The sequence below is a fragment of the Xenopus tropicalis genome, chromosome 4 (assembly GCF_000004195.4).
Source record: "Xenopus tropicalis strain Nigerian chromosome 4, UCB_Xtro_10.0, whole genome shotgun sequence".
Classification (NCBI taxonomy): Eukaryota; Metazoa; Chordata; class Amphibia; order Anura; family Pipidae; genus Xenopus; species Xenopus tropicalis.
In genome coordinates, this window is record NC_030680.2 from 108656088 (window position 1) to 108683382 (window position 27295).

Here is a 27295-nt window from a genome sequence, read left to right on the forward strand (position 1 = left end):
CCCTTTTCACCGGGTCCCTATCTGGAGAGGTACTGCTGGGTTACGGCCCTTCCTTACTCCTCGCTGGAGCCTAAGCCTATATAGCTTCTCTAGGTTAATCCCCTTCAAGTGCCACCTCTAAAACCTCCTCAGGGAAATCCCCTACCTAACAGCACCATCCAGCGATTCTTGTGTAAATACCTATGAATCACAGTTTGATTCATTAAATTACATAAGACAATGTAAAAAAAATAATTGTTATACATCATACAATACTTCCTAATTTACAAAAGAATTTGTGCACAAAAAAAATCCCTCATATGATTTTCTCCTAATTCTGCATATCTCCACTTTAATATCAATATAAATGCAAGCATTAAACAAGGAATTATAATTATCGCATAGGTATCAGTCAGGCCTTCCATGGGCCACCAGCATAATATATATTCACAGTGAAACCCATTATTTTGCAGTGGTGCATTTTCTTTCAAATTTGCACCAAATTTTTACCATGGATTTTGTTTTGGTTTGAAAAAAATGCAGACATTATTATTATGTTCTGCAATATCTTCTGGCATGCTGATATAGGGGTTAGAGCTCAGGGGTGCAATATTCAATTCTAAGGTCCATGGCTCCATTCAGACTAAGGCTGTTTTGTGCTTTAGCATGTATGTTGATAAAAACAGTTTGAATTTGATGTGCTTTATTTTGGGACATGAGACTAAGGTCTAGATCAGCTTTATTTGGGACACTTTGTCAAAATTGTGTTAAGGTCACTTTATACCCTATCATAACTGACCCTGTGTAATGTACTAGTGAGCAGGGAAACCATGCTAGTCCCAGTCTTCACCGATGCCCTTTTGGAGTCCCATGGCTTTCTGCTGTGGTTCTAGATGGGAACCTACTAACTTCAGAGTTCAGACTACCAAATATGAGATATAGGCAAGGATCAAACAAGAACATAATCAAAAACAGGCTAAGGTAAATGGCTGGCTGCAAGAACAGTGGTCAGGAAAACAGGCAAATGTCAAAACCAGAAAATCCCACTGAAACAGGCTTTATCGGGAAAGAAGAGGTTTCAATAGAAAGTTTTGCCGCCTGACCGGTGGTGCTGCTAACACCCTGTTTCAAGTAGTATTTAGCTTCTTATATGTATATTGGCTATTTTAGTGATAAAATTAAATAAAATAAAAAACATAAAACGTTTTTTTATAAAAACCTATTTTATCATAATACATAAACCCTGGACCTTATAATTAAAAATTATAAATAAATGCTAATTAATTCATTTCATGGTTTTGTTTAACCTGTACATTGAATTAATGGATTCATAAACAATAATTATTTATACTATTTATACATGCCTGGTAAAACTAGAAAGAGAAGTACTGTCACGTAACAAGCATATACAGGTAGAATGATATGACACTGATGAGTACTTAAGATGGCCTTACACATGCAGGTTTAAGCTGCCGACTCGGCCCCTTCAGAGTTGGAAACTTGTCTACCAAACAAACCAAAGGAAAGCTACAGCCAGAAGACTTATTTTTTTAAAAGAATATTAGCGAACTAGAGAAAAAACTAGGACAGGGATGGGGTCCATTTGTGGCTTTGTTTGTCCTTTAGGCACATTGTATAAATAAAAATACAATAAAGCTTCTTAGGGAATATTTTGTTATCTACATGGACACTATCAAGTTCAATCAGATACAACATTGTACCTATTGGCTTCAGTCTGCATCTCTCTACCCCCATATCACTGGCCTTACCATCTAACCAGCAGGTCAGGCGCGTTCAGGCCGGCATCCACGCAACTTCTGGAGGTGGTGACCTTTCAATGCACCGCCTCCAGAGCTTGGTATTTATAGATTTCTGTCTGTGGGCGCAGGACTATATATACAGAGGCTCAGTGGGTTAGGGTCAGGTACAAAGCAGGGGGTTAGGGTTGAGTGTGGGTTGAATTTATCAACTTGCACATTACTACATGAACTAAGCAACAGCAGGACTATATTATATGGGAGACTATAGGACTATATTATGGGAGAACTATTTACTAGCACACAGCGCCGGTTTTTAAATCCAGGTGCCCCAAGGCTGCCCCCCCCCAAATTGCCCCACCCCCTCTGCAAAAAAAACCCCTGTGCTGATGCAAGCGCACATGCGCAACATTTAAACTCCCATACGGAGGAGTGGGGAGAAGTCCCCATTGCTCCGTATGGGCGCAAAATGGAAAAATGTTGTTGCGCCAGGGCAGCATGCCGCCCTAGGCCCGGGCCTTTGTGAACTCGCCACAAATCTGGGCCTGCTAGCACATTGTTGAAAAAGGACACCAGAGCACATCTCTTAAATAATGATTTTATTTTTTAAAAGCAGTTACATATTTCCAACTATACATATATAGTTGTGTTATGCAGAGTGCTTGGGACCTGGGGTTCCCCACACAGTGGTCTATTAAAAATATGCTGCATTAGCGTACACAGGTAGATTTCACAGGCTTTCAGGCCCATGATGTTGACTTAAATTACCCACAGGTGCACTTGCATTATCACTTGAAAATGCATTGCTCATTCTTTTTAAATGATTACTGCCTGACCCACGAGCATATGCATTGGTACAAGTAAGTCACATGGGCCACATGCCAATCTGGAGCCATTGGTTGCCTACTCGCCAAGTGGGAAAATACTTCCTTGACAAAATATGCACAACTTCCTCATGTGTCATGGCAACTAAATAAACATTTAAATGCCCACAGATTGTTTTGGCAGGACTGAGCATCATGAAGTTATGCTAGCTTAGTTAACATCAAGTCCAAGGTACAGTCTAATTAAAAAAGTTTGTTCAAACAAGACACCATAGGACATGACCCATAAATATTTCCATGATTAATTAAAAATTGGTTCTAAAGGTTTGTATTTCTGATTTTTTCCCCTTATTCAGGCCCGGATTTGTGGAGAGGCCACAAAGGCCCGGGCCTAGGGCGGCAGAAGTTTAGGGGCAGCATGCCGCCCCGCCGCAACAACATTTTTAAATTTGGCTCCCATACGGAGCAGTCGGGACCTCTCCCCACTGCTCCGTATGGGAGTTTAAAGGAGCGTTCGCGCATGCACAATGGGGAGATGGCGCGTTGCGCATGCGCACTGGGGGGCGCGTTCGCGCATGCGCACTGGGGGGCATGTTCGCGCATGCGCACGGGGGGACACCCACAGGGGCGGCCTCGGGGCGCCCAGGATAGAAATCCGGCCCTGCCCTTATTGGCACTCTCTAAACCCTGTAATTGGGTGCTACACAAACCCACATGGACTATATCTGTGGCAATTTCAAATAATTTGCATTTGAGTTCGTTGTAAGGTGCATCAGGATCTAATTGCTGAACCCTGGGGTGTGGTGAATTTTAATTTTTCCAGTCTGCCTTCTTCATAAAAGGGATAACTGTAGGAGGAAAGAAGCTTATTACTACAAGAATTGCACCAAGGCAAGGCCAGTTAAGAAAACTTTATAGAGGTTTGTTAATTCATCTCTCTGCACGTCTGCCTGCTCAGACATTGCCCAACGTCGGTTTCTCTACTTAACTGTAAGAAGTTTCATTTTGTGATTCACTTGTGTTGCCAGGACTGTAACTTCCATCTGGGAGAAGGCACTGTGACTCCTGCAAGCTCCACTTATACACAAAAACTAGCAAGGTAAGTAATATCTCCATATAGAAAAAACAGCTAAACACTAATTAACTGAACTCTGATACCTCTTTTGTATTATGGAAAGAACCAATTTCCCTCATAGTGTTATACAGGGACATATTTCTACAGAATGGTGTGCTTAGAAGCGCACATTATAGTGCATCTGATAACTGAACTGCCTTTGTACTTGGCCATTCTCCACTTACTACAGATATTTTACCAATCTCTACAGTTTTCCTGAAGGGTTATACATTGAATGATTTCTCAAAAGGCTTTAGGTTTAGCTATTATTTAGTGGATAAAAGGTTGTGCCAAATTCATGTCTAGTTGTTTAATAAAAGATCTGAATTGAAAAAGCACATATTTTATTTTGGTGCAAAAACTACAAATTGTGAAAAAAAAAATCAACCATTAGTATATGCCCCCCCAAATCTTCTTTTGAGCAAAAGCTCCACTGTTGCAAAATCTAACATTTGCCACCTTCTGTGGTCCTGTGCATTAACTTTACATGATTTTTTATATAATGCTGCTGTTCCATGCAAATATTCAGAAGAAAATAGCAATATACTGTAAATAAGTGCTCCAACTGAGACAAAAAGAAATATACAAGTGATTTTTTAGAATTAACTTTATAGTTTTCTACTGACAATTTCCATGTACAGTGGCCTGGTAAGTAATTTGTTTTGGTACCTGCAAACCTATAAAAGGATTTACATATAGTTTTTCAAAAACAAAACAAAATAAAGAAAAACAAGTGTTGTACTAAGTGACTATAAAACGTTCATTGCAGAAGATTAAGACAATCAGTAAATTCTAACTTTTAATTTGCTGCAAATAGCTACTTAACCTGGAGACAACATTGTGCACCTTTACTTATTATTACATTAGCCCTCTAAAGGGGAACTGTATGAAATTACTCAAAACAGACCTGCTATGATCAAGCAGAAAATATATACATGAAATAATCAATATGCTGCATGGCAATAAGTGGTTTATTTATTATTACAACATTTCAGTCACATGTGGCCTTCCTCTGAGAGAGGAGCAGCTTTTCTCTTAGGAAGGCTGCATTATGTGACTGAAAGGTTGCAACAATAAACCACTTACTGTATATAATCGAGTATAAGTTTAGTTTTTCAGCACCCAAAATGTGCTGAATAAGTCACCCTCGGCTTATACTTGAGTCGGGTGCCATGGGTCCCTCAAGACTAGCACCCTCTGTCCTTTGTGTGCAAATTAGGCCAACCGCGACAAGACCCTCCAGTGCCCGCTTCCAAATTCATCTTCGTCTACCATCCTCACTTGTCCCATTCTGCCCTAGACACTGCACTTTATATTCTATATAAACTATATATAGTTTTGAGGGATTTTAACTCTTAGTGGTTTAGTTTGGTTGCTGATTGAGCTAAGGGGGGTAGTACTCTTAAGGTATCATTGCTGATACCATATTGTTTTTTGCTGACCTTCTTCTCCACTTACAGAGCTAATTTACTGTTTTCTTTGAAATAAATATTTAAAAACATATATCCCACTGATGCCACAATGAATGTAATTTTATTGGTATTTATTTTGATTATTGAAACTTAGCAGTAGCTGCTGCATTTCCCACCCTAGGCTTATACTCAAGTCAATAAGTGTTTCCAGTTTTCTTAGGTAAAATTAGGTACCTCGGCTTATATTTGTTTTTTACTTTGTTCACTTTTATGAACTCTTTTTAAATGAAGCGCTCCCTTTCCAGTTTTGGCAAAATCTGCAATTATTCCAAGTAAGCACCAATTAAAGTGGTAGAGCAATAGAGGAAGCAGACCCCATGGTCGTGCAGGGGCCCTGGGAAGAGGGGGGCGTCCATTCCTATATTATTTTCTATTTTCCTAGAAGAGGGCTGCAAAGGTTTAGCTACTCTGCGCTGGGCCCGCCCACAAATAAATCTTCCGAGAGGCCCGGGGCAAAGTAGTTATGCAACTCACCAATTACATATTAAAATTGAACTAAATTTTCATAAACGGTCTTCTGCACACTCATATGCAATAAAACAAAATTGCAGGATTACACAAAGACACAATGTCTTGTATGGGATTCATATCTCAGCACAACTTTAATCAAAGGCACTCAAATATACTATTAAATGTAACTTACATTTGTTTCACATCTTAGCTGTTTTACTTAAAAAAAATCCTCTCATATATTTTATAGCAGTTTCTACATCCCCCTCCCTCAATAAATAAATGTTTCCTTGTGAAGCAGCAATGCTGAGCAACCTGCTATTAAGCAGATTCACTTCAAAATCTTCCTCACCTGAAACCCAAGCCCTTTTTTATTTGTGGTGTCTGCAAACTGTAGATTCACATGTGAACATCACATAACAGTACTTTGCTAACGTGTTCAGCTCATTGGAGTTTTCTTGTTTTACAGCATGAATTACAAATAGATTTTATGTTACTGAGCTACCCAAAATATTCAATAATGTCAAAGTGAAAAAAAACAGATGTGTCCTATATTGTGATTGGTGGGGGTGGGTGGTGGAAAGGAGGACTACTGCAGTTGTTGGAGATCTGGCTGTGTAGTTTGCACACTAATAGCACATATTAACATTTGCTGCAAAATATTAGTCACATTTAAAGTGGAATATTACATGATTTTCAACCCTGCATAATTTATGTCATGTACTACAAAAATGTATACCCTTGCCTGGATACTCTGGAGGTCATTTAAGATGCATGTGTATTGCCGGAACATACAGTATTGGAGAACTTCCAGCATGAAAGGAGAAGGAATGGCTAATAAAGAGTTAACCTCAAGCTGCAGGCATACCTTCAGTTGTCTCAATAGTGCCCATAAGTCTCCCTATACTTCACCTGTTCAGATGATCAGAAGCCAAACAGGAAGAAAAAACGCTGAGCTGTGTAAAGAAAGTTCCCATAATGCCTCGCTCCTACACCAAGACCAGGACCAGTGCACATGCTCAGTTAGTAACACTATGAGGAAGCTTCCTGCTGATTGGCTTAGATCCACATTCTTAAGGGGGGGAGGGAGTTCTTAGCATTCTCGAGGGAGGGGGGAGCAGGAGAGGGGAGAGAGCTGCGTGTCTCTGGCACAGCAAAACAAAAAGACAAGAAATCCTGTACTTTTGGCAGAGAAGTCAGTGCAGCATTTCTGTGAGTGCTTATGGCTGTATTTACATAGACCTTTCTGATAAAGCTTACTTAGTTTTTACCTTTCTTTCTCCTTTAAGAAACTGCCTACTTACCAACATTTACAGACTATTTAGATTCTCATTTTTTAGAATAGTCTTTCTAGATGAAATCTGTTGATTGTATTTGCTATTCACTGTAACCCTCCATTTTAAATGTCAACAAATGATCACCTAAATCATCAGAGTACCTTACATATAGTTACATAGTTACATAGTTACATAGGGTTGAAAAAAGACCTGTGTCCATCAAGTTCAACCCATCCAAGTAAACCCAGCACACCTAACCCACACCTACCAATCTATACTCACATACATAAACTATAAATACAACCACTAGTACTAACTGTAGATATTAGTATCACAATAGCCTTGGATATTCTGATTGATCAAGAACTCATCCAGGCCCCTCTTAAAGGCATTAACAGAATCTGCCATTACCACATCACTAGGAAGGGCATTCCATAACCTCACTGCCCTCACCGTGAAAAACCACCTACGCTGCTTCAAATGGAAGCTCCGTTCCTCTAATCTAAAGGGGTGACCTCTGGTGCGTTGATTGTTTTTATGGGAAAAAAGAACATCCCCCAACTTCCTATAATCCCCTCTAATGTACTTGTACAGAGTAATCATGTCCCCTCGCAAGCGCCTCTTTTCCAGAGAAAACAACCCCAACCTCGACAGTCTCACCTCATAGTTTAAATCTTCCATCCCCTTAACCAGTTTAGTTGCACGTCTCTGCACTCTCTCCAGCTCATTAATATCCTTCTTAAGGACTGGAGCCCAAAACTGCACTGCATACTCAAGGTGAGGCCTTACCAGGGACCTATAAAGGGGCAAAATTATGTTCTCATCCCTTGAGTCAATGCCCTTTTTTATACAAGACAGCACTTTATTTGCTTTAGTAGCCACAGAATGACACTGCCTGGAATTAGACAACTTGTTATCAACAAAAACCCCTAGATCCTTCTCCATTAAGGATACCCCCAACACACTACCATTCAGTAGATAGTTTGCGTTTATATTATTTCTACCAAAGTGCATAACTTTGCACTTATCAACATTGAACCTCATTTTCCAGTTTGCTGCCCAGTTATCTAATTTTGTCAAATCGCTCTGCAAAGCGGCAGCATCCTGCATGGAACTTATAGTTTTGCACAATTTAGTGTCATCAGCAAAAATAGAAACAATACTGTCTATGCCCACCTCCAGGTCATTAATAAACAAGTTAAACAGCAAAGGCCCAAGGACTGACCCCTGCGGTACTCCACTAACCACACTGGTCCAATTAGAAAATGTTCCATTTACAACCACTCTTTGTACTCTATCCTTCAGCCAGTTCTCTATCCAATTACAAATATTATGTTCTAGGCCAATATTCCTTAATTTGATCATTAACCTTCTGTGAGGTACTGTATCAAACGCTTTAGCAAAGTCCAAGTAGATGACATCAACTGCCATTCCAGCATCAAGGTTCCTACTCACCTCCTCATAAAAGGCAACTAAATTAGTCTGGCAAGATCTGTTACGCATAAAACCATGCTGGCACAAACTAATAGTATTGTGAACTGCAATGTATTCAAGTACCCTATCCCTTATTACCCCTTCCAAAAGTTTTCCTACTACTGATGTCAGACTAACAGGCCTATAGTTTTCAGGCTGAGAACGGGATCCCTTTTTAAATAACGGCACCAAATTAGCAATCCGCCAGTCTCTTGGCACCATGCCAGACCTCAATGAATCCTGAAAAATTAAGTGAAGAGGTTTGGCAATCACAGCGCTCAGCTCATTTAATACCCTGGGATGAATCCCATCCGGCCCTGGACCTTTGTTTACCTTTACATGTTCAAGTCTCTTTTGAATTTCCTCCCGAGTGACCCATGCGTCAGTAGCTAAATTACTAGCACTGGGCATATTACAAGGGAAGCCTTCATTATCTGGCTCCTCAGATGTATAGACAGATGAAAAATAAGAGTTCAAAATTTCAGCTTTTTCCCCGTTTTCATCAACCAACGTACCCCCCCGTGATAATAAAGTTCCCACCCCTTCTTGCTTCATTTTTTTACTATTCACATAATTAAAAAATAATTTAGGATTCTTTTTACTCCTAGCAGCAATATCCCTTTCCATTTCTATTTTAGCTTGCCTGATAGCTTTTTTGCATGCTTTATTTGCTTCCTTGTACCTGATGAAAGTTTCTGCTGTCCCAGCTAACTTGAATGCCCTAAAAGCACGTTTTTTCTTACCAACCTCGACAATAACACTTTTATTCAGCCATAAAGGTTTTGCTTTGCGATGCCTCTCCTTGCTTACTAGGGGGATATACTGTTGCGTATACCTACAAAGCAATGTTTTAAAGATGTTCCATTTTCCTTCTGTGTCTAACCCCATGAAAAGCCTTTCCCAGTTGACACATTGCAGAGATGCCCTTATACTGGCAAAGTCTGCACGTCTAAAATTGAGTGTTTTAGTTACTCCCTTATAGCGCTGTCTCTGCAGCATTATCTCAAAGGAGACCATGTTGTGATCACTGTTCCCCAAATGCTCACCCACACAAATGTTAGAGATAAGTTCATTATTATTAGAAATCACCAGGTCCAAAATAGCGTCATTCCTAGTGGGTTCTTGAACTGCCTGAAATAAAAAGTTGTCATTTAGCATATTTACAAACCTACTAGCTTTTTCTGACTTAGCCACCCCATTACTCCAGTCAATGTCCGGATAATTAAAGTCCCCCATAACAACAACTTGACCCAGTTTTGAAGCCTCCTCCATTTGCAACAATAGCTGGGCCTCATCCCCCTCATCTATACGGGGTGGTTTATAACATACACCAATGATCATTTTCTTTGTGACCTTCAGCCCTACTGAAATTTCTACCCAAAGAGATTCGACGTTTTCATTGGTAATGTCTTTATTACATGGCTTTAAGTCTGACTTTACGTAAAGACAAACCCCTCCACCCTTTTTAATCTCTCTGTCCCTCCTAAAAAGTGTATACCCATTTAAATTCACAGCCCAGTCGCATTTATCATCCCACCAGGTCTCAGTGATACCAATTAAATCATAATTTTCAATACATGCAATAGCTTGCAGCTCCCCTAATTTACCCGACAAGCTACGCGCATTAGCCAGCATGCAGCGGAGATTATTACTTCTCCCTCTGATGTTTACATTAGCTAAGGGAGAATTAGAGCTAAGGCAATTATGAGACTGCTTTCCTTGTACATTTACATTTAAGCATATTTGAATTATAACTCATCGTCTTTCTTTTCTTAGATGAGATATAAAGTGTTTGGCCTCCTTGTCTTCTGGCTCCTTATTAACTCTGTTCAGCCATTTGGTAATGGAAATGTTGGCTTAGCATGTGATACCATGATGCCTAACCACAGAACACACGCCGCACAGGAATCCATGTCCCCGTACAGAGTGGCTGCTTCAAGTTACTCATTCAGCCCTGGAGATGAAATTACAGGTGAGAACATGAAAAAAGGCAGCCAAGATCACAATACTCCTGAGATTCACTGTAAACTGGAGAAGAAAGGACATGAGAGAAGTCCTAAAGAGCTAGAACCAGTTTTTATGCTGGTGCAGGGAAGTATTTTTAGCTGTGTCCCATTTGTTCACTTCCCCTCCCATCTGTCCTAATAGGAATAAGTAAGGCTTTAACGGGTAGCCATACATAGGCATCCTTTGCCACTGAATTAAGTTGGCAGGTGTAGTACAAATATGTCTGTGTCTATATCTTTCCTATCAAATTAACAACAAAGCCTGAAGGGATTTTACCTATATTTACAACGCTTCCGTTAAAAGAGTCTCTGTGTAACTATAAGGTTTTTGACTCATAACATCATTCCAGAAACATGATCATTTTTCATTAACAGTAATACACTAAGGGGCACATTTACTAATCCACGAACGCCAGAATGCGTCCGAATGCGTTTTTTTCGTAATGATCAGTATTTTTGCGATTTTTCCGTCGCCGTCACGATTGTTTCATATTTTGTGCGACTTTTTCGTCGCCGTTACGACTTTATTGTATATTTTCTGCGACTTTTTTGTCACCGTCGCGAAAAATTCGGATTGGTTTTTCCGCCGTTTACAATTGCTCAATACGAAAAAATCGCGACGGCAACGAAAAAATTGCACAAAATACGATAAAGTCATGACCGTGATGAAAAAGGCACGCAAAATACGAAACAATCGCGACGGCGACAAAAAAAACGCTAAATTTTCGTTTCCAATCCGTTTTTTTCCCATTCGGGATTCAGATTCGAGATTTAGTAAATGTGCCCCTAAGCATTCTGCAAGCATAATTTCTGTCTGCCTTGCTGATCAAAAGTATCCAGTAACTGCTACATAAGCATCCAGGAGTTGGTACAGTTATGCAGTCTCCTCTGTGTCTAATATTTCATGAGGTGTAGATTGTGGTAAGGCACATAGACATCTCCTACCACACCATACCCATCCCCTAATGTGTGTGTCATTCAGATGTGCAAGGTAGGAAGCATGGGTGGGCACAGGCTGAAACAGGACCCTTTCATTATGTCTGCCCTATGGTAGGGGGTAAGGACAAGGCTGCCTTGCACCCACTATACTGTGCTATACATCTCATGTCTCATTGTTTATCTGGTGCAAGGTGCAGAGCAAGACCCTGCAAAGAATTGTTCTTTGCTCCATTTTGTTGTCACAGAGCTTTGTCTTGTTGTCAGTTCAGTTTCTGGAGGCAACTGTTGTGTCACCTCCATGTGTACTTAATCCAGTCACTAAATCTAAGGCACCAAATGTAGATTGCAGACTTTATGGTTTAGAAGACATAAATCTGTGTAGATACTATTTCCATGGAGACATTCATCTTTGTTCAGGGCTGCATACAGCATGCAGGAGTAAATATCTAGACAGTAATACATGTATAAAATAAGGTCCATCTGAAATATATATCCTATATATATATAGCCAGAACCCAAGAGATTATGCCCCAGCACCACTGATGCAACAACTGATGCCTCCTCCTCCTCACTTACATTAGGGGCATTATGGTTGAACGTGATGGACGTATGTCTTTTTTTCAACCTAACTTACTATGTTACTATGTAACAGTATCTTATTGCTTAACTAAAGAAGTAGGCTAGAAATGCTGCACATTGTGTTTGGGGTTCTGTACCAGCCCAAGGGACCCACAGCCCTTTAGCAGGGAAGATCTGTGCCCCAAAGATGCCCCAGTAGCTCCCCATCTTCTTTTCTGCTGATTCCCTGCACATGCTCTGTGCTGCTGTCACTTACTGAGCTTAGGGACCCACTCACAATATACTGTATATACAGACTATAAAGTTCACAATACAAGGCTGATTAGTAATTAATGCAGAATCTCATTACATGGCAGTTCATAAACCAGTGCAACTTGCATCAGAATTTAATCAGCCCTGTAGCATCAGTTCTATGACAGGCAACCCTTTTCATTTTCTGCTTGATAATTTGTTATGACCCCTAAGATTAGCTTCTCAACAGCTGCCCAGAGCCCACTGAGCATGTGAGTGTCACTGGCACTTGTAATAGAATCCAAGATGAGAAGCTCCTATGACAACTTTAAAGGCCTGGATCATTGCTGCTATAGAAATGCTTAACTAATGCTTTAGGCTAATGCAATAAATATGGCATATCTAGCCATACTCATTTTAAGGTATTAGTTCTCCTTTAAAGGCAACTAGTTTAAAAATGTTGCAGTATCCAATTTATACTGCATAAATAATTAGTTATATAAAAAAAGGCAATTACCATGTGTCCAAGAATTTGATACTGATTTAGAAAAACCTTGTATCAATTTAGGATGGGTGTTGGGAAAGAAGTTGGGTCAATCTGCTGTTTCTGAGAAGAGACAAAAACATATCCATACAGGAAGGGGATGGTTATTATGAAACAACATGCAGTGTTGTCATTTATTGCTAACGTTCTTCTGTTTTACAAAAGATACTGCTTGGCTAGAAAATATGAAAAAAAAACAAAGCATCAGTGTAGCGTAGAGACAAACATATGTCCAATCAAACAGGAATACGCAAAGCAACCAGTGACCTGTTATGGTGTATGTATTGGGTCATCTGCTGACCTGAAACTGCATCTGTACAAGTTTTATATCAGATCAGTGAATTTGCCTATTTACATGTATCCTATCAGCCCTGAGGTCAGGATATCTTAAGATTTGACCTGTGCAATGTGGTAGTCCCTGTAGGGTGACAGAGCGAGTGTATGTTATAGGTACTGTATTTTCTATTCTTATAGAGAAATTGTTAACTTAGTTTAGGACTTTCTGTAAAAGGCAAAAGTAAAACCATCACCAAGGCGTTAGCATACTGTAGCTTTTGGGAACAGGTATGCATAAATTAAAGAACAAAACATTTGGACGTTTCTGATAATAAAATTGTATTTTTCCTGCATATTTATTTTGAAAAACAAAAAAGCAACTGTATAAAAATAATTTCAGACAGAATATGGGCAGCACTATTAGCCAAGTCAGACTATGCTCAGCACTGTATATTCATTGTATTTGTCTCTGCCCACTGCAGTGACTCTGCTGGCAAACTTCAATACTACCTTTGAAGGATTCCTCTTGCAAGCTCGTTCTGTAACAGGAAATCGCTTGGTTGGAAATTTCAGGGTGCTCAATTCGAATTCCCAAATCCTTGATTGTGGGGGAGTAATGGTAAGCATCTTTTCAATACTGCATATAAGGCTAAACAAAAGGATTGTTTTGTTTTTTGATAAACTGTAAATAAGTTGATTATATAACATTACAACCATTACATTTTGAAGGGGAAAATAAATTTGTATGTGTGTTACTTGGGGATACATTGCTGAGATTATTATGAGATTATTGCTGAGTCATTGATGGCTATGATAAAGAAAGATAGACCCCAAATTACCTGACTGAGGATGCTGTTCTAAGTTTTCTTACTTATTGTTTGGCAGGGACTGGCAGTGAGTCACATAAATACATCCAAGAAGTCCAATATAACAGCATTGTGGACTGCACCAGACTTATCTGATAATGTACATTTCAGGTGAGGTTCCATTACAGGTAGCACATTTTACATTTACTCACCACATGCACACGTGCAGACTCAATTGACGTCTTTTTTACCTACACTGCCATGGTTTTTCCCAGGATGCCAGCATCATTGCAGGGGAGTTGCACCGGACACAATTGTGGTACAGAAGTGCAGGGAGCACGCGTTATCATGAATAGCTGTAATAGATTAGGCTTTTGTGCCCAACTGACTTCAGTTAAATTTGTGCTGCGCTTGCAGCCATCAAATGACCCCCACTTACTGTAATTTAGTCAAATAATAAAAAACTAGACAGACGCTTGTTTACAACAAAATACAGGGCACAAAAAATAAATGCAAACTCATCAAATTATGGGAGCCTATGATTAAGTGCTTGTACAGAAAACAAAGGGTGGGGGTCATTTACAGTAACAATATCTCAGCCGAAAGTGTGAGACCGCAAAACTGCTCCCCTTAGTGTTCATTTGCCAAGCACTGGGGCGTTTCTGTTTATTACACTTTGCGTCAGATTGTAATTCCTACAGTCAGGTGCCACAAAGCAGGTGACAGAATCAAGTCTCAATTGTACCCTGATCCCCCTAGTGCTCCCTAACTTGCACATCACGTTAAAACCTTCTGCCACATAATTCAATTTGATTCCAGGTGGGAATGCCAGTCTCATGAAACGTATGGGTCATAAATATTCCAATCGAAGATATCTTAAAATCTCCAATACCCTAAACACCTAAACTAGCGTAACGTGGATTATTACCCCAATACAAGCCTTTGGAACAAAAAACTATTCCTATGCATATTCTTCTAGCAAGTAAATATTACTGGCAAGGTATTGGAAACAACATCTTCCCAACATTTAAGGGCCCATTTACTAAACAATTTTCAGATAAATTCATATTTTTTCTAAATTATAGAAAATGTTGGAATGTATGCTAAAATTTCGTTAAAATTCCGCAACTTTTTGTGGTTTTCGTTAAATTTCCACAAAAAAACATATTTTGCGCAAAGAATATGAACATTACGGAATTCGTTAACGCTATGGTTACACTTTCATTAGGACTATATTTTCACCAGGTTTGATCTGTCGAATGCCATTGAGTCCTGAGGTTTTCGTGGCGTTTAAGAACTTTTTGGCCCTAAAATTTAGAGACTTTCGGAACACAATTGCGATATTTTCGTACGAACGATAAAAGCATTGTCGAGACACTTTAGAACTACAGAAATTATTGTGGTTACTTTGAATTTATACCATATCCTGTTTCAAGGCAAGAAAAAAACGTATCTTAGTAAATGTTCCCCTAAGTAAATAAAAATGGATCACTTGAAATAATGTTTAACAGCTTAACAAAAATCTCTCCAAAAACCTAGAAATTGTGGGATTACTTCTTGATTTACAAAGGCATAAAATAAATTCTCTTGTATAAGTTAAACAGCTTGCCATGCTTACAAGTTAAGCTTGAATAACATAGAATTCTTTTAGAACTTTCTTCTTACTATTCTTTTCTTTATCCCTGTACATGTTGTTTGTATCAATCTTTATTTTGCTAAAACTATAAAAAATATAAATAAAAAATCTGTCTTCAGATTTGCAAATGGACCGGTCTTTGAAGCAGCACGCTGAAATACATTTGACAATTTTGACACAATACCTTTACATCTCCTGTATATGTCAGAGTCATCTATTACAGGGTACGTCAAAACGTAAAAAGTCAGTTTCCCATAGGAAATCTAATGTAGCAGAAAAGTGAGGTTGTATATACAGTGAGCAGCCAAGGGTTCCACAAAGACTGGTAGCCGATGTCAGGGTAGAATGTCAGCATCCTACTGAAGACCCAAAGAGAAAAAGCACACAGCGAGAGTGGACTATAGTGATGCTGTCTCTTAATGAAGTGGTACGGCTCATAAAGGTATACTATCTGGTACCCAAGCAAAATCACATACAGTATTTGCTTAAAACCACTGAAAATTTGTAATTAATGCATGTTGGAAAGTTGCTTTTTTTTGGCTGTGAAAAATGGTTTTTGAGGACCCCTTAAAATAGCCAATGCAAACACAATGCCTAACAGTGATTTTATTACATTCTGATCTAGAGCCACATTTGTTCGGAACTTCAAAACATTTTGGGTGGGAGTTGAAAGTCCCCTCCTAACTGTAAGTATTGATTATTATAGCAAATGGCATTGCAGATTATCAGCTTATTACTGCCACATGCGTTCTTTCTCTGCCTTCGAGTGCTTCTTCCATATTAACTTGAAGGGGTTGTTCACCTTTAGGTTAATTTTTATTATGTTATATGGTTCTATTTAAAATTTGTCTTCATTTCTTTATTTTGTATAGTTTTCTAATTATTTGTCATCTTCTTCTACCTCTTTCCAGCTTTCAAACGGGGGTCACTGAACCCTGCAGTCAAAAATCTATTGCTCTGTGAGGCTACAATGTTATTGTTAATGCTACTTTTTATTACTTCCCTTTCTATTCAGGTCCTCACCTGTTCATATTCCTCTCTCTCTTTTATACCACTGCCTGGTTGCTAGGGAAAAGTGGACTCTAGCAACTAGATAGCTGCTTAAATTCCAAACTGGAGAACTGCCTAACTAAAATTAAATCATTTAGTCTTAGAATATGGATGTCTCCATCATGCTTAATAGTTACTTTAAAGATGAACTACCTCTTTAATCTTTTTTTTAAATCATTCTGATCATGATTCACCTAGTTGTTTAACATGGAATTGATAAACAAACTCCATGTTTAAGGCCCAATATGTCAAAATGTAATTTTTGAAAAAGCATATTTATTTATTTTACATCTGCATTACCTATTTTGGCAGTCAGTAGAAATATTAGCAGACTATGGGGATCTGTAACTAAAACACAATTATTTCTTATTCATCACAAACATCATACAGTAAACTACTTGAGATTTGAATAATTTTAATTCTTCATTACACCAATCACTCCTGTGACTTGGCCTGCAATGAACTGGTATTTGGATTTGGACACCAAAGGATAAATCAAACAAAAAGCTGGGGTAAAAGCCCAAGTAGGGAGTTTATCTATTATACCCTTGATGTTAGATCTAGTTAGTAGTGATGAGCAAATCTGTCTCGTTTCGCTGAAAGATTCGTAAAACTGCTGAAAAGTTCACGAAACAGCGAAAAATGTGCAAAACTCAGGTGTTTTTTCACAGATACACAACTTTTTCTCTCACTCCAAATGCATTAAAGTTAATGGGTCTTTTTTCTCAAGTTTCTTCTCACTCCAAATTAATTGAAGTAAATGGGTGTTTTTGTTTTATTTTCTCATTTTTTTAGTACATTTTTGCTGCAGTTTTGTGAAAAAGTTTGGAATTTTGCTGCAAATCCATGCTCGGTGAAAAAATTCACTCAGTACTAGCAGTTAGGGTTGCAATGAAACAACAGTGCCAGCAAGCATTATCAAAGGAAAAGTACAGCAGTAAACTTGAAGTCAAGTTCTGGAGAGACATGACAGACCCACCTGCCAACACCGCCAGATTATATTTTTCTGTCTTTTTATATGTATAAAATCGTTTGATTTGTTTTACTATGAAGCGGCCAACTCATTTGTATTACAAAAAAATGGTAATAAATGGAATTAACATTATTTTACAACCACAATGTAGCATGTAGATATATATATATATATATATATATACTGTGTCACTGGTGTCTGGGTAACAGATAACATGCAGGGTACCATGATATATATATATGTTCTTCTTGTTTCAGTTTATCACTCCATCAAACCAACGTCCAACCACGCCAAATGTGCCAGCTGTATATGTCTTAAGCACAAACCTTCCTTCCAATAAAGTTGGATCTACCATTATTTCCAGAGAATCTTGTGGCACAGACAAAGTTTGTTTCAGTGTCCCTACAGACTGTGACCCATCCAGGAGCACCAACTGTTACTTTATGTCTTCTTCCCCTATCGAAACCAGTGGACAAGGCTACCTGTTGGGCATCAGTGGTCCATCTACTGGATATGTGTCTGTTGGTTTTTCAGATGACATGCAAATGGTAAGCAGTTTAGTAGTCATGCTACTGTCATATATAACTGATACAGTGATAAGTGATACACGGTTAAAATGTTACAGTCTACATTCAGCTGCCACTGATAAGGCTTTTTTAAATATTTTCTTAAACCACATTTTTTTACATTATAAATAAAGACTGTGAAACGGAGTCTCAAAAGTAATAATTATGGCTAATTATTGTCTGTTAAATATCCTCTGCTTCAGGGAAATGATGATATGTACCTGTGTGTGATGAATGCAGCTGGAGTGATTGAGGTTCAACATGCCTACTCTGAAGGAAAGTCCCAACCACGTGTCCTTACTCCGGTAACGAGACAAAACCTACAACTCTGCATATATTGTTTTTTCCCATAAAATGTTAATGAGATAAAAGATACCCATCATTTTTTCACCGTCTCTAAAAAAGTCTGTGAAAAACATTTATACATTTATCAATACATAAATCAATCAGGATTGTTTGTCACCAATTTGGATTTATGCAACTTTGTGCATTCCAGATAGTTAGGATCAAGTACAAGGCACAGCTTTAGTATTGCAAATGAAAAAGGAAAAAAAATTAGAATTATTTGCTTAAATGGTCCAATTTACTAAATGGCAGATTTACTAAAATATTAACTTTGTTATTTAAATTCAACAACAAGTACTAATGTATGGAACACACAAACAAACCAAAGGCACACATACATGTTAGCTTACATCAGCCAGTTAATGGACAGAGTTCTGTCTTTTACTCCCACACTTCTTCCTGTTACAGGTAGAGCTGCATTATTTCTGGTCATGTGATCTCTGAGGGAGCACACAGCCCATCACTAAATGGTGGCTCAAGGGAAAAGATATAAAAGGGCAATATTTACTGATAAATATTCCAGTTTGGCAGGATTCTTTAATTGGCCAATTAATATGATATAAACTATCTGTTGGTTAACTATTCATTCTGGGGGTATAGTTTTCCTTTAATTGTAATCACCTAAGTGGGACAAAACTATGTACAACTGACAAGTGGTCTATTTTTCCTTATTTCCTTATCAGGGTAATATTGAGGTTATACTGGCATCCTACAACAATGGCATTATACAATGTACTTTCATTGCAAGAAGCATCTCAATCTTAAACCCACTTCAGAACTCCAGGTCCATCAATAGCTTGTACCATATATTTCTGGCATACGGTTCATCCAGCAACGGTAAGTGCTTTCTGCAGCTTGCACTGTAGGATTCTAATTGTTGATTCAGTTCAGTGTAGACATTTTCAATGATCATAGAATTGAGACTATATACCCGAAACATATGGGAATTGCACTTCATCTGGCAAAACATAGTAAGTACTGAGGGACATGTTTCCATGACATGTTATGGTGTGCCATAGACAGCACAATTCCCTTTCAGCAGAACTGATCCTTGTTGCCAGTAGTTACATGCATTGTGAAGTCTGCTGCTTTCCCTGAGATGGTTGTAGGGACAAAAAAGTATCATATGCCTGGGCACTAATATTTATAGTCTCTAACCCTCTTAATCTAATCTGTGACCTCTTATTTTCCTACAGGACAAGTCCAGTATCATGGCCCTTCGGGGAGATTTATTAGTAATTCCAGAATTGACCTTTTAGCAGCTAGTAATGTAACAAGTGGCCCATATGGACTTGACCCCCTAGTTAAGGCTCATGGTAAGTGTCCAACTCCCACTTCTATCCTGCACTCTCCCAGTCCTAAAGAAGAGCCTGAAATATAACATTATGACCCCTTTCATTTGCTGCACGGTTCTTTTACTACAAAGATGACAAACACATAAAATTAACAGTACATGCGTGGTTAAATGCTCTGGGCACACACACACATTCCTTAAACCAGTGCTATATACAATCAGGTTCCAAAGAAAAGTCATCAAAGGTAACCTTGATATCCACCCAACTGTTGATATATCAGTAATATAAGCCTTGTAATCTTTTGTGATAAGCTAAAACACAGCACACACACAGACGCACAATCACTATTGCTACTGCAATCTGCCACCTAGCCACACTTTTGGAAGGATATAGATGCAGCCACTATGAGGTAGAAATAGATTTGCCTGGAAGTTTTGTTAAAGTTTGTGTATTAAGGCGTGTATGGTATGTCGGCGAACTAAAAGTTCACTTTGAGGCTGAGAACTTTGCTAGAGTCACTGGTTAAACAAGCAATTTGGAATGGGTGATCTGTCACCTTCTAGTACTTCTGCACCGTATGTAGATTATTAGCAGTCTTTTAAGACTTTGAATGTTCCTCAGCCCCTTTTATTAACAGAGCTGCCTTTGGTCACTCTGTGCCTCGCTAGAAAACTGTGCACCCATTATTAAACTTTGCACCCATTATTAAGCAAGGATGTAAAAGCTGGGAATTTACTTGCGCTATAAAGATTAGCAATGACTGGCACCACTACAGACACACTACTTGTCGGCATTCAGTCAAATATTATTATATAACATTGGTCACAATGCTTTTGATGTGATGATGTTTAAGAATGTGTATTTCTGCCTCACCAGAGATGATCCAGTATTACTTTTAGGCTATCATTATATGATAATATTAAGCTAATGCACAGTTGAATTGCATTCTAAGAATATCCTTTAATTGCAGGTTCTTTGATGCTCATTGCTTGGATGACAACAGGCAGTTTGGGGATGATACTTGCTCGATACTTTAAGGTAACTGGCAAGCAGCTGGTGCTGGGAAAAGCTGTTTGGTTCCAGGTAAGAGCAAAATACATTCATATAATTAATAATTATTTATAGTCACATTATAGATCATCAAATGCATCCTACACTCCCACTAAGAATATTAGGGTGACATAGCCATATTGCACTGGGGATGTAGGATTCGCTGTGTATTAATATGAATGTTTTAGAAGGGATATGCTCTTGACCTTCTGTCTAATTCTCTCAATTATGTTTACTGAGCACTTGGCTAGCCCTCTATGAGACAAAAGCAGCTGATGAGTGTGGTGCGAAGGTTGCCAAACACAGCACCCCTGCAGGGAAAAACAAGCTGCAGCCTGCAGTATAAGAGATAATATTCTGGTTTTACAAGGAGGATTGGCTTAACATGTCTTAAAAAAAGCAGAGAGAGCAGCAATAAGCAAAATAGCTCTACAGCTGTAAACTTTTTTAACCATTTCAGTGCCTTTAACTGCTTCAAATTGCATTGCCTGCTACAAACAATGCAAATAAAATGTAGTTTTGGCTATTGGTAGAGAATGTGAACTAGGAGGATGAAACACAAATTACAACATATCATACAAAAAAACATAAAACTGCAGATGAGCAGCAGCGGAATTACTGTAGTTAGCATTAAGAAAGCCATAGGTTACAGAAATGTCCATGTAGACATCCAGAGACACTAAGGGATATCATCTTGTGGAGAACAAGGGACCTCAAGTATTTTGCAGTAGAAAATGGTCATAATAATGTCAAGAAAAGCAGCCTTTCATCATTTCATTTCCAGCATTCAAGTCAATGGCTTTATAATGCTAACACAGTTCTCACAAGACTTACTCAAATTACCTAATATGTTTATTAAGCTTCATTTCATTTATCTTTTTATATTTTATTAAAACAGTTCAATCTGACTTTTTCAAAGAAAACAGCAATTGTGCAATGGATTGTATTAAACTGATTATACGTGTTGCTAAAAACTGATGATATCATACAAAAATGAGTCAACATGCATTCCTCTAGTTGGTTTGTCCTGTATTAGAAACTGTTGGCAAATAGTATGTCAGTACTGTGCACCTAAAGGCCCAGGGGCTATATTCAGCCCTTCAACTGATTAATGGTCCTGAGCTCCTTGCACTCCATGAGTACACAATGAGTATAATTTAAAAGGGAATGATCACTAGTTAAAGTCCACTAAACTCTGATAATTGTTTGAAAAAAATCTGTTCAACAAATATATACAAAAATATAAAAAATATATAAAAAAATATACAAAGTATATACTTTTTTTTAATGATTTATTTGTAAGTTTCTTAACAAGACATTTTTTTAGGCTGAAAACAACATTTCTTGAGTTGATTTCACCTGCTCTAACATTGTTTATAGTAGGAAACATGTTTGGCTGAAGAAACACACCATATATGTCTGAAAAACTGTAAGAAATAATAAAAAATATTATTTGTGATAATGGAATCTACAAGTACAGAGATATCTTAAGGGGGGGTTCAAATCTTTGAAAATAGGGGGTGGTAATTAACATCCGGATTTCCTTGGTTTTATGTGTGGAAACACATTTTCATGAATGTCATTCATCTACTAAATAAATTCCAAATTGAAAAAGCACCGCTGGAAAAAAGTCATAGGAAAATGCAACAACTGTGACTTTTTTGACTTGTCGCATTACAACTGCAACTTTTTCGTAAAAACCCCAAAAACCTTTAAAACCACAAAACAAAGAATGATTTTCCAATTGTAGTAGGGACATCTGCCATTGACTTCTACATGATTATGACAGATTTTGCTGGCTTACTGTACTTTTACATTTGGAACTATCGTGGTTTTGTCGTATAAATTGAGACAAATTCGCATTTTTTTCTGCAACAAAATTGAGTTTTTGAAGGCGATAAACCTGAACCAAAAACAAAACAATCATTAGTAAATGCCTGCCTTAATGTTGATGTATGTAGCAACAACTAGTAAAGTGACTATTAAATTACAGTATATTTAGGCTCTTGGGACTTGTAGTAAATTGGATAATTGGACAAATACATGGTGGGAAAGCAACATATGTATTAGGTAATCACGGTCTTTGCTTCTGTCTCACTCAGGCTCACTTTTTTCTCATGGCACTGACAGTGTGTGCAACAATAGCATCCTTTGTGTTGGCCTTTGTGAAGGAGCAAGGGTGGAACTATGTAAGTTATGAATCATACAGTAATAGATACATGCTGGTATCTGCCTCTGTGTAACTTTCAAGAGGTGTCCTGTTTATGTAATGTATCATACAGGAGTATTAAATATAGTGCATCACTGACATTTTCTAAGGCATCATGGCAATCAAATTTATTTAAACTCTTTTGCTTTCTGACATAATCCAAGTTTCCACACGGCTGCTCTTGGCTGTGATCCTTGAGAAGACAGCAGAACTAGCAACAGCAGCCAAATCTGTCATCTCCTTCCAAACATTTTCCAAGGGATGTTTATCCCCTTTCAGTATATCCCCTTTTTAACATGAACTCAATGAATAGGGGTTTTGCTGAACATACATTTTGTCTTTTGTTTTAATTGAGAAATATCTATGTTCTTTCTGGTTCTCTGTTTGCAGAAAAGCAGCTAGAATCTAGTTACAACACACGATTCCATACCACAAATTGTACTATCTCAGCAATAGTGGGTTAAAAATAAATGCTCCATTGTCAGTGTCAGTGGGATACTGCCTTCCAGCAGTATATTTCAAAATTTTCTCCAGTCCAGTAATCCATAGCTATAAACATTAACAGGTACTGATCATCGGTACACTTAGGTTTACTTGTCAAGCTTATTTTATATAAAGGGCTTTATATGGGCTATAACACAGTGTTGTCATCCTACTCAGAATCTAAGCACACATGCTATCATTGGCTGCATTGTCATGTGCCTGGCCTTTTTTCAACCTCTGATTGCCTTGTTTCGACCCTCACCACAGAGCAGCAGGTCAGTGGCCTGGGGTACTGGGGTCAGGGGGTACTGGATTATTATAGCTTATGTTGATCAGCTTACTGTATTTCACCTAATTTATGTCTTTGTTCACAGGAGATTCATTTTCAACTGGTTTCATGTTATCAATGCGCTGGTTATTAAAGTTCTAGCAGGTAAAAGAGACTTAATATTGAATAATCATGGTTTAGAACAGGGGTCCCCAACCGCCGGGCCGCGGACCAGTTCCGGGCCGTGGACAGCAGGGCAGTGGGCCGCAGCGCAAACCCCCCCCCCCCCCCAGCGCGTCGCATGTATTACGGTCCGTGGGAAAAAAAATTTGCCTCCTACCGGGCCGTGCTGCTGAAAAGGTTGGGAAGCCCTGGTTTAGAACACAATAAACATCTCAAGCAGCTTTTCTTGTTGAGTAAAACTTCTTAGTTGCCAAATAACTGATTTTATCTCTCCAAATCTCTTGCAGTCGCTAACCTGTTCCTTGGACTGCAGGTTGTATCCCACACATATGCCTGGATGCCTGAAGTAATGGGAGGATTTTTCGCCTGGGAAGCTCTCGCCTTTATATCACTTGAAATAAATGCTCAGATGGCAGAGAAAGGTATTTATCATAAGCCTAAGTCATTCACAAAGGTTGCCTTTACTCAGGGATATGTCACTTTTAGCCCAAAGACTAGAGGGTGGCCTCTATACTAAGTTAATGTAAAGCCCCCAGGACAAGTAAGCACACCAACTATCAGTAATTTTTTGTCATTGGATCACTATTAAGCCCTAATTTGCCCTTACCAATTTACCCATCAAATGCAATTAATAATGTTGCATTCACCAATGGAAATGTTCAGATTAACCTCTTTGTACAGGTCTTTCTCCTATTTTCTGCATAGAAAAAATAAGGATGTGACTTTTGTATATTGCAATATAATGTAAGCAATAGCATAATAGTTGTCAGACATTTTTGGTTCAGTCCCCCCTTGGTGTTAGAAGCTTTGGTGAAATCAGTAACTCAGGCCTACTTTCTACAATACACAGAACAGCAAATCGGGTTCACTCCCCAATCCCACTCAATCTGAACTTCAGCATTTAGAACAGCAAATAAGCATTCTCCTCAAATCTACACTCCTTCAGCCTTTACATTTTGGAACCACTAAATTAGCATGTTTTATATTTACCATTTAGCAAATATATCAGTATATACCTAGATGAGTCAAAATGATATCAAATATTATCATGAATAACCCAGTGCACCATAAATATACTTGTGCCTGTGACATACTGTAATCAAGGGTTAAGTCAGACAAAAAATTTGGGGCTCCTCTGAATTTGTCCTCAGACTGGAATCCAGTGCCTTTTATAGCTGCATATACTTAGTTTTAGACCTGTGCAAATGTGATATCAGTGGAGACTGTCACATCCTTATCAGCCAGGACACTGTATGTTAGCTAGATAGAGATGGCTGCCAATACTCAGTCTCCTCAGCCCATGGGCCCATGTGTCTGGCTATCTAGGGTTATTGCTCATATTCTGAAAAGCTTGCAATAGAAGATGATAAATGGTTTTACACTAATTTATTGCTTTTCTTAATAGCAGAAACTGGCCGCTATGATGTTAATGACGACCCCAAATCAAAAAGCCCGGTAAGAAGGCATTAATGCAGCTCTTCTAGTAATGCAAAAGTGAATATATATGTATGTTTATGTGAATGTGTATGTAGGGAGAGTAGGAATTTGTCAGATAGAGATAGATAGATGATAGATAGAGATTTGATAGATAGATAGATAGATAGATAGAGATTTGATAGATAGATAGATAGATAGATAGATATTTGATAGATAGATATAAATCTGATGATAGATAGATATATAGATAGATAGATTTAAGTTAATTTATTTAACAATACGGACATGTAGCACTTTACAATTTTAAATGATAGAAAATAACACAGAGAAGACAAATATTTTAATAAACAAATATAAATAAGTGGTAAGAGACACAAAGGGTAAAGCTTACAATCTAAGATAGATAAATGGGCCACTCTTATTTCAACTCATAACTTAATTTTTCATGCACGTATAGGTTCACAATTTTTCTCACCTTGTAGTGCTTAGTTACATATTCTCAGTATAGTCACACAGTTCCATTTTATGTCTTTAGCGACATCTTGTGGGCACTTTTGTACTTTATTTTTTCCCTTTGGTTTGCCATGTACATGATAATATTTTGGCATCAGTAAGGACTGTATCAGTAAAAAAATGTAAAAGTGTCAGATACTATGACAGAAGTTGTATGTGATTATTTATTTTTACTTCTCTAATTTTAGGCAAAGACTGATGTTTTCCTGCTGTTAATCTACCTCTGTGGGAATCTGGCATTCCTCATAACGCTCCTTGTAGCAATTGGCAGGTCGTAGAAACAGAATAATATGGACCTCAAAGAACAAATATACTTTATATTGTCTGTCTTCTTTGTGTGGATCCTTCCTAGACATTTTATAGAAGATATGGAGCGGGATCCACCTGTTGTGTCAGTCTCAAGAGACTGTTCTTCTGTTTGTAGTATATTTTATGATAGGTATGCTAAAATTAGCTACTGTGTATGTCATGCAACTTATTTCTCTCAGTACATATATTTTATTTATACATTTATATATGAAGTTAACCCATTCTGTTCTTTAATTTTCTTCTGTGATGATGAACTGACTACAGAATACTGACTTGCCAATGTTGGTAGATAGAATTTAGACCCTTCTGAGTTACTTTACTTTAGATTAGTTTTTGTCAGACATTTTCAGTTGAATCCCAACTTTCTTGTTCAACCTTTGGTCAATGCCCATGTTAGCTAATAACAGTGGTCTCCAACTAGTGGCTCAGGAGCAACATGTTGCCCACCAACCCCTTGGGTTTTGCTTCCTATGGCCTCAAAGCAGGTGCTTATTTTTGAATCCCTGGCTTAGAGACACATTTTAGTTCCATAAAAATCAGGTGTGCTGCCAAACAGAGCCTCCTGTAGGTTTCCAGTCCACAAAGGGGCTACCAAATAACCAATCACAGCCCTTATTTGGTACCCCCAGGTACATTTTTCATGTTTGTGTTGCTCCCCCAACTATTTTACATTTGAAGGTGGCTCACAGTAAAAAAAGTTTGGGGACCCCTGGTTTATAACAAGGTTACAAACATAGGAAAACATTGCTGCATCAGACATTTGGCCATTGTTAAACTAACATCTAGGCAGGGATGAACTGGCCCGCTGGTGTACCAGGAGAAACCTGTTGGGTCCCACCGGCCCAAGCACACTGGTAGGCTTCATGGTGGAGCACTAGGAGGTATTCATGGGGAGTGGTGGATGTGAGGACAAAGAGGTGGGTCCTTTCCAGTGGGCCCTGCTTCCCTAGTCTGACACTGTATCTAGGACATTATATTTATTTCAACAAAATTCATTTTTATCTAGGCAATCTCCCCACATCTCACCTGCCTGGTCTTTAGCCTTAGCCACCCAGGCTCTGCTCCAGGTGCAGCCAAACAGTCTGGGAACCACTGAAACAGATGGGGCAGGTGCCAAGAAACTGAGACGTGCATATCACTCACATAAAGTAACACTATGTTCCCTTCAGTCTCCTCCAGGGAAGGAAAGGCTAATAAAGAGTTAATCTCAGGCTGCAGGCATACCTTCAGTGGTCTCAATAGTGCCCTTAA

General features: G+C 38.4%; 1 protein-coding gene across 2 annotated transcripts; it reads left to right on the forward strand.

The window, feature by feature from the left end:
* Positions 1-3379: 3379 nt before the first annotated feature.
* Positions 3380-26261, forward strand: LOC100491943 (putative ferric-chelate reductase 1). 2 transcript variants are annotated; one of them, XM_031901019.1, is made up of 17 exons: positions 3380-3480; positions 3589-3659; positions 10123-10318; positions 13404-13540; positions 13807-13898; positions 15989-16049; positions 17644-17934; positions 18156-18257; positions 18981-19134; positions 19494-19613; positions 20563-20675; positions 22745-22831; positions 23512-23609; positions 23709-23767; positions 24073-24207; positions 25191-25240; positions 25924-26261. In XM_031901019.1, exons 3-17 carry the CDS (start codon positions 10123-10125, stop codon positions 26011-26013), a joined length of 1785 nt encoding a protein of 594 aa, XP_031756879.1. In that variant the 5' UTR covers positions 3380-3480; positions 3589-3659; the 3' UTR covers positions 26014-26261. The 2 variants fall into 2 exon arrangements, with proteins under 2 accessions (XP_031756879.1, XP_031756880.1); XM_031901020.1 differs by having other exon boundaries at positions 25194-25240.
* The last annotated feature ends 1034 nt before the right edge of the window (positions 26262-27295 follow it).